We start from the raw sequence: 7081 nt of genomic DNA, 5'->3' as shown, positions 1-7081 counted from the left end.
ACCTAGCAATCATGACAGCGCTAAACAGAAACAATGAAAAACTAAATTAGCTAAATATTGACATATTATAAATTCTTATACTTAAAAAGACTTAAAAAGCAATGAATTCATCACCCTAAAAATAAAGGTTTAGTTAGCCTTAAAATGTCCTTAATCAACCTTTCAGATGTCTTAGGTTTTAAATAATTTATTGAATGCCGCTTGCAGCTAGTTGTTTTGTATTAAAGTAAACATTTGGGTAAATATTTGGTTACCTTTCTGTTTACCGTGAAGTTGGTCTTAAGTTTAATTTCAAGTGGCATTAAAGAAGTCTGAAAAAGTCTTAAATTTAACTTGCCTTAAGCTGCAGGAACCCTGAAATTGGCTTTCTGGCAATACATGAAGATCTAAGGGAGCCGCCGTACGAGCACGTCTACAATGATTTCTGACCAAAACAATATTGAAAATCATGTCTATGCAAATGACAAAAGCCTAACAACACAACCGTTTTAAACTTTTAATTTTTGTACCACTAGAGTTTAATTTAAAACTGTACTTCTGTCTCGCTCCATCGCTCGCTTTGACCACCATTACAAGCAAAAAAATCTCCTGGTGGGCCCGCAAGGCATCTTGGGATAGAGTAGGCTGCAAAGGATACACCAGACCTGTCCCTCAAATTGGGGGAGATGGAGGACGCATTTGTGATTCACAATTGGAAGACCCTCAAATTTGGACAGCCTTGGGTGCATCGCTGTGACAGAAACGGCCTTTAAAAATGGCCTTCAAAGGACGCAGCCCCTGACTTTGGACACATCCTTAGAGTCAACCCAGTTCAAGATGGTCACCACAGCTGATTAATCCCAGCCAACACAAAAATGGCTATTAACAGCAAATTCCACACACATTGAGCTAAAATTTGGAGCAATGTAATAACTGTTGGCATCAACCCTGTCTGTTAGCAAATTATCTCATGAACCACCAAACAGAATTCCAAGGAATGCCAGGCTTTTAGTTTTAGTCTGTTGTCGTTGGAAAATATTTAATTTGGTTTTTAATAATCCTCAGCGTACTGTATAGTTTAACTTTTTGACCGGAGTTCAACAAAAGTTTATTCATCTGCTCAGGAATGACAGTCATCTCTTAGTTAGCCGATTATGCCTTTTTGTTTCCATGTGCCGCTGTAGGCTGAGGGGGAGGACAACCTGAAGAAAATGCAGCTGATGGAGCTTGCCATTCTCAATGGGACCTACAGAGATGCCAATGTCAAGACACGTAAGCATGATTTCAGAGTTAAGATGTGGAGGAGGGTTAGTGGGTGACAAAGGAGGGGTCTCGGTACAGGACTCCACTGTATATGCAAACAATGCCTCTGTTTCTCCTGTTAAATAGACTGTTTGTCCTCTCCTCTTCTTTCCTGTCTATTGTATGTGCTCTTGTGTGGGTGTGTTCACACTTGCATTATTGTATGTTTGTGTGCCGTACAGCCACCGCTGCCTTCCCTCTAGCGACGCCTCAAGTGCCCCGGATCATCACTGGCCCGACACCCGTCCTGCCCCCCACCCTGCGAAACCCCGCCCCCGTCACCACGCCCACAATCATGCCTCTGATCCGTCAGATCCAGAGCTCCGCCCTCGTGCCGGGAGCTAACCCGCATCCGGCGCTGGTGCAGCAAGGCCCCGAATCTGGAATCATCTACACGCCTTACGAGTATCCCTACACGCTTACTCCCTCCATATTGGAATACCCGATCGACTCAACTGGAGTATTAGGTACATGAAAATCAGCAGTTCATCACTCTCATATATGGTCAATGGATGTGTTACGAGAACTGGATACTGGGCTCCATCAGAGCAGAGAATGGTGTTAGTCAGAAGCAGCTCATACTGAGGTCAGCTTTTTTACTGTCAGTATTTAACAAAAAAATTTTGATTAGTGTCTTACTTTTTATGTTTTGTTTGTTTGCAGTTGTTTAAAGCTCCAAAAAGTATCTCTTAGTCACAGAATCTCCCTATTGACTCAAAAGTTAACTAGTTGGATGCCATGTCAGCAGTTCCCAAAGCTGCAAAATAAAAGTGGCAAAAACCTGTGAGCTTGATGTTTGAAATATTAGCCAATTAAACAAGGACGTAATGATGACGCAACAAATGTTTGAATAACTTTAACCATTATAGGAGATATGTCCTGCTTTTAAATCCTTCTTTTTCAAATTTAAACCATTCAGTTGGGGTATATTATAGAGGTTTCGATTTCCTTAATTTTGGGTGATCAAAGATCGATCAATACTTACACAAGATTGGTGGAAAAGATCGGCTTCTCATTTACCTCCACAAAGATCTGAAAATCATCCATTGTCCCCTTTTGCTGTGCTGTAAGCACTACCTCATGTCCAGTTAAAACATGTTTGTGTTTGTTCAAAGGTAGTGTTCAGTGTTTTTCAATAAAATAAGATTGGACGGAAGGTGTATTGTGACCTTACAACACCTGACAGTGTCAGCTRTTTAAAAATTTGGTATCAGCCAAAATTGGAAATGGCAGGTCAGACTTTTTAAAGATCGGTGATTAGCCAGAACACTGCAATCAGTGCCCCCCCTAGTCTTTATGAAATGGAACTACAATGCTTTGGAATCCTTCCTTATTGTAACTCCACAAGCCCCTCTTTCACCCCCTTTCTTAGATTTGTCTCAGATCAACTCATTTTGATGCTGTCAYTTTAAAYCCAAACAAGGCACCTCCTGACATTATTTGGCAGTACCGTCACAAATTCTGTGATGTAATAATTCAGAAAACATCATAGAAAATAGAGAAAACTGAACGGGTTGAGAAATACTGTATGACCCAAAAATAATGTAAAGGTATCTACGCAGCACYAGGAGAGACTAAATTAAACTTTTCTGCACTCCTGGAGACTCCAAGTACACAACAAARTTTAACACCTTAAAATGTGAATTTTGCATGATATGTCTCCTTTTAATGGCATTTTAATGATCTTTTGTAACAGTTAAATTAAAACTACAGTTTTCTTCTGCTACAGATGGGAGGTCAGATCCAGCTCTTGTAATACATCCACATCATCCACAGATACATGCTGAGGCTCATTGCTGGGCTAACAGTCCCTTCTCCCTGTGTTTTCGCAGGTATGGCATTCCCAACCAAAGGCTAAGTGATAGCAACCCTTCCTAGCACACACGGACTGGCTTTCAGATATCTCCCTCCCCTGCTGTTTACTCCCACTCACACACACGCACGCACGCACGCACGCACGCACGCACGCACGCACGCACGCACGCACACACACACATTTGTCCCTCAGAGCAAACACCCCATTCGCTCATACTTTAGGATGACAGATTACTCGACAGTAGTCAAGTGTCCATTCCTGTTAATTTCCTCTTTGTATTAGCAGACTAGCATTGTGGTGTGAAAACTACTTAACTTTTTTTATTTTTAATAATTCAGCTTCCGCTTGTAATTGTTAACACATGTTAGTGAACCCGTAGATGTTTTAGAGCTGCTATTTAACACATGATAAATGCTTATTTTGATCACAGAGCTAAAAAAGAAAAAGTGATTTTTGCTTACAGCTGATGTTGAATCTACTAGTGAAGCTTAGTTGGAAATTAGCAGTTTGGATTAATATTTTCTCTAGAGAGAGAGCGAGAGAGAGAGAAAAAGACCACAAAACAACAACAACAACAAAAAGATCAGTCTCTTAGATACAAGATGTTTTATTTTTTATCACCCTCAGCCTTGAACACTTGGTAAATTCCTGGTTTCACTCATGTTGGTGCCATGGGTCGATTGTTTGATGTCTTTCTGACGAGTAACCTTCTGTGTTTTGTTTTGGAAATATCAATGGATGTTAGCAGGTGCCATGACCACTAAGGTACGACGCCACGACAAGCGAATCCATCCTTACCAAAGGGTAGTGACCACAGACAGAGGTTAGTTAGCTCACCAGCCACTTTATTTGTATATGTGTGTGTTAGTGTGTGTGCATGCGGACCAATGGACCAGTTTCAGTTTACTGTAAAACGGCATGCCTAAAATAAATAAATAAATAGAAATAACTGTGTCAGGCGAAAAGGGTGGCAGGCTGGAGCAGCTTCGTTGTGAAATGTGAAAGAGAGGAGGGAAGTGAGTGAGGGAATTGGGGGGGAGGGACCGCGTCAGACAGCTGCAGCGGTTGTCTCTGTTCGCCTGTTAACTTTAAAGTGGACGCCTCGCGGGGTCGGGACCCTCCGAGTTAGAATGGATCGCTCCGTTCATGTGACTCGGTCCTTGTGACTCCTGAGCCGTCCCCTTGGAAACTTTGTTTTCCCTCCTCAGTACTTACTTCTGATCACTGTGGGACGTTTTATTTATGCTCAACTTCATTCCACTAGATTTCCACTGATTATTTTATATACTGTATATGTAATGAATTAAATCCTGTGTGACGCCCACTTCTTACATGACAGTTAAAAGTAAGATCGTCTAAAGATCATCCAATTGATTGTGGTCTTTAAGTTTTACTACTAAAACACAGCGTGTGGTAACTACTGAAGTCTGTGTTACAAGCTCTTTTGTATGAAATATTGTTGTTTGTGGTCTTATCAGTCGCCCACTGGACTTTATCATTGGGACTGTTTACATCTTTCATTTATTTCCTAGCCAGAGTGGTGCTGTTACCATGTATTTAGCTGCAAAATAAATTTGTATATAGAGATTTTAAGGATTTAAGTTCTTATATGAAGCTTATGGAATAAGATCGCTTGAAAATACTTATAGTTAGTTTTTTTTTTAGTTTGTAAATTTTTATCTTTGTTTTATGATATGCTTTTTATAGATGAAGTGTCTCTATGTTTATTCAAAGTGTGTAGCTACTACTGTTTTAGCCACTGCCAAGGTGGCAATGAAGGCAGTGTTTTGCTCTGTGTATTTAAGGTGAGATAACCTTCTCGGTATACAGGCATTGAGACTGTTATATGCAATAGAAATGGAAAAATGGACTAGCTAGCTACAAAAAATGTGTGTGTGAGCAGTGGTGCTCTCTTTGTACACAATGGACAAAAAAAACACTAAAAGGCAATAAAGATGAGTGTTGAAACAAATCTCTAAAGCGAACCAAAGCCTCGAAATTCTTGTAGTTAGTTTGTGTTAAACTGTTTCTCAAGTCGCTCTAAAATCACCATCTTTTAACCTCTCATTACTGTCTCTTACGGCGCCTCTGTGCTTACTGTAGTTGTTTTAGGTGCTACTCTAATACTACATAGCCAGTAAATCAAACCATAATCAATAATCAGTTAATCACAACTCTTAATCATCAAGATTTTACGCCTGCTGCTCTAAACAATAGCTCTACTTGTCAGGGAGTGAAAGTCTCTCCGAGACTTGGACACTTTTCTTTGGACATAAAGGTCACTTTCTCACATGAAACCATGCCGTCTCCCTGTCTGCACATGGTTTCACTGTCTTGTCTGCGCGAGACGTAGCCCAGCTAGCATGAGTAGTTTCACTATAGCAGCGGTCTCGCAGCAGGAGGAGCGCCTCTGCGAACACCTCCACGAGCACACGTGACGGGCCATTCCTCGGCGTCGACCGGTTGATGTGAGTCCTTGTGAATGGTCATGCGGCGCTCGTGAAGGCGTTGAGCAGTGCTTACGTAACGACCCTCGTGCTGCGCGACTGCACTAGATCTGCCTTGTTGTCATCCCGACGCCACTAGCTGACACTAATCTCTCTTCTATCTTTTTTTTTCTTTTCATGTCCCCCTTTTATGTACCCTCTTTTTGTTTCCTTTCCTCGTCTGTCCGTCTAACTCTAGCTGCCACGGCAACTAACCCATGACCCCCCCTCCTCCCTCCCTCCTTCCCTCCTCCTTGACCTTCTGACCTTTCCGCCCAACTGATGACCCACCCATCTCTGCCTGCTGGCGTGCTCATTGGCCCACGGCTCTGCCACTCCCCCAGCTCAGCCAACAAGAGACCAGAACTTTGGGAACAAGCCGGCTGCCTCAGTCTAACCAGCCAACCGGACGACAGCGATCTTTGGGAATAATCCTCAGGACCCCGCCCAACTTTACCAAACGTGCCTTTGCTTTTAAACATCCAAAATTAGTCCAAGAATCTTTTCTTGAAATTACAATCCGCCACAGCTGCATGACTTTACTGCCGGTGGGCCCCGAACTGGTGAAGGGCTTTTAAACTGATCCCTGGCTGCGTAAAACTGCCTCTGCCATGCAATAATAACGACTCTATTAATAACTTTACTGATACTGGTGGTACTTATCAGCACAAACGCCCTTCATAAACACTAAACTGTAGGAGGTATGTTGAAAGATTTAAAGTATTTTTCCCCCTCAGCCAGCGCCTTTTCTTACCTGAGTGCTTCTATTTTAGCAGCGTAACATTTGAGTCCGTGTTCATAAATTAACATGATTTTAATGTGATCTAGAAAGTGTTATTTTGGTAAAGATTTGCAACTTTTTGAAAAGCATCAATGGGTTGAGTTCTGTTCTTGACATCTTCCAGCTGTTCAAAAAAAAAAGCTATTATTCAGGAAAATGTCAGCGTAAAACCTTTGCAAGGCGCTAAGGAAGAACAAATAACAAACTGGAATATAAAATGTCAACATTTCTGGGCTTTTTTTATTTATTTTTTATTGTTTAAAAGCTCCAGGAGCTGACAACACTTTCACAATGATGCCTTTGCCTTTTTCCACACTACAGTATTGTACGAGCTCAAACAACAGTGCCTTTATTTATTGGGAGCCATGGAACAATGTTACACTTTTCCTTAAACAACACAGCTTGAAATGATATGTCAGTTTAATTAGTTAGCTCAGCAGGGATTGTGTCTTCCGTAGCCTAAAAAAAATAAATAATCTACGTTTTGCCCTCAATAGTGCCAAAAACATGGCTCCTGCAAAGAATGAAGCTCCTGCCTAAACTGCATCTGAATCTGTGATGCCTCCAGAGAACAGTGTTATGTTTTTATGGTGTTTCTGTTTGTTTTTTGTGTTTGTTTTGTTGTGCAGAAGGAGATGAAGTCATCCATATATTTTTGCATGTATATCTGCTTTTGTTTTCTTACCAGACACACCAAGCAATGCCTCTATATATATA

The 7081-nt window shown here is 41.3% G+C and overlaps 1 protein-coding gene across 4 annotated transcripts; it reads left to right on the top strand.

Annotated features, from left to right (window-relative positions):
- Window positions 1-1163: 1163 nt before the first annotated feature.
- LOC106516672 (protein quaking-B) lies at window positions 1164-7051 on the top strand (the record flags this gene model as incomplete). Of its 4 annotated transcripts, XM_014007141.1 has the most annotated exon segments (5): window positions 1164-1251; window positions 1464-1748; window positions 3090-3113; window positions 3846-3920; window positions 5783-7051. In XM_014007141.1, coding segments are annotated over 5 exon segments (495 nt in total), but the record flags the coding sequence as incomplete, so codon positions are not given.
- Window positions 7052-7081: the final 30 nt, after the last annotated feature.

Source organism: Austrofundulus limnaeus, unplaced genomic scaffold (genome assembly GCF_001266775.1).
Source record: "Austrofundulus limnaeus strain Quisiro unplaced genomic scaffold, Austrofundulus_limnaeus-1.0 Scaffold39, whole genome shotgun sequence".
NCBI classification, from domain to species: domain Eukaryota; kingdom Metazoa; phylum Chordata; class Actinopteri; order Cyprinodontiformes; family Rivulidae; genus Austrofundulus; species Austrofundulus limnaeus.
This window is presented reverse-complemented; position numbering and strand designations above follow the sequence as displayed.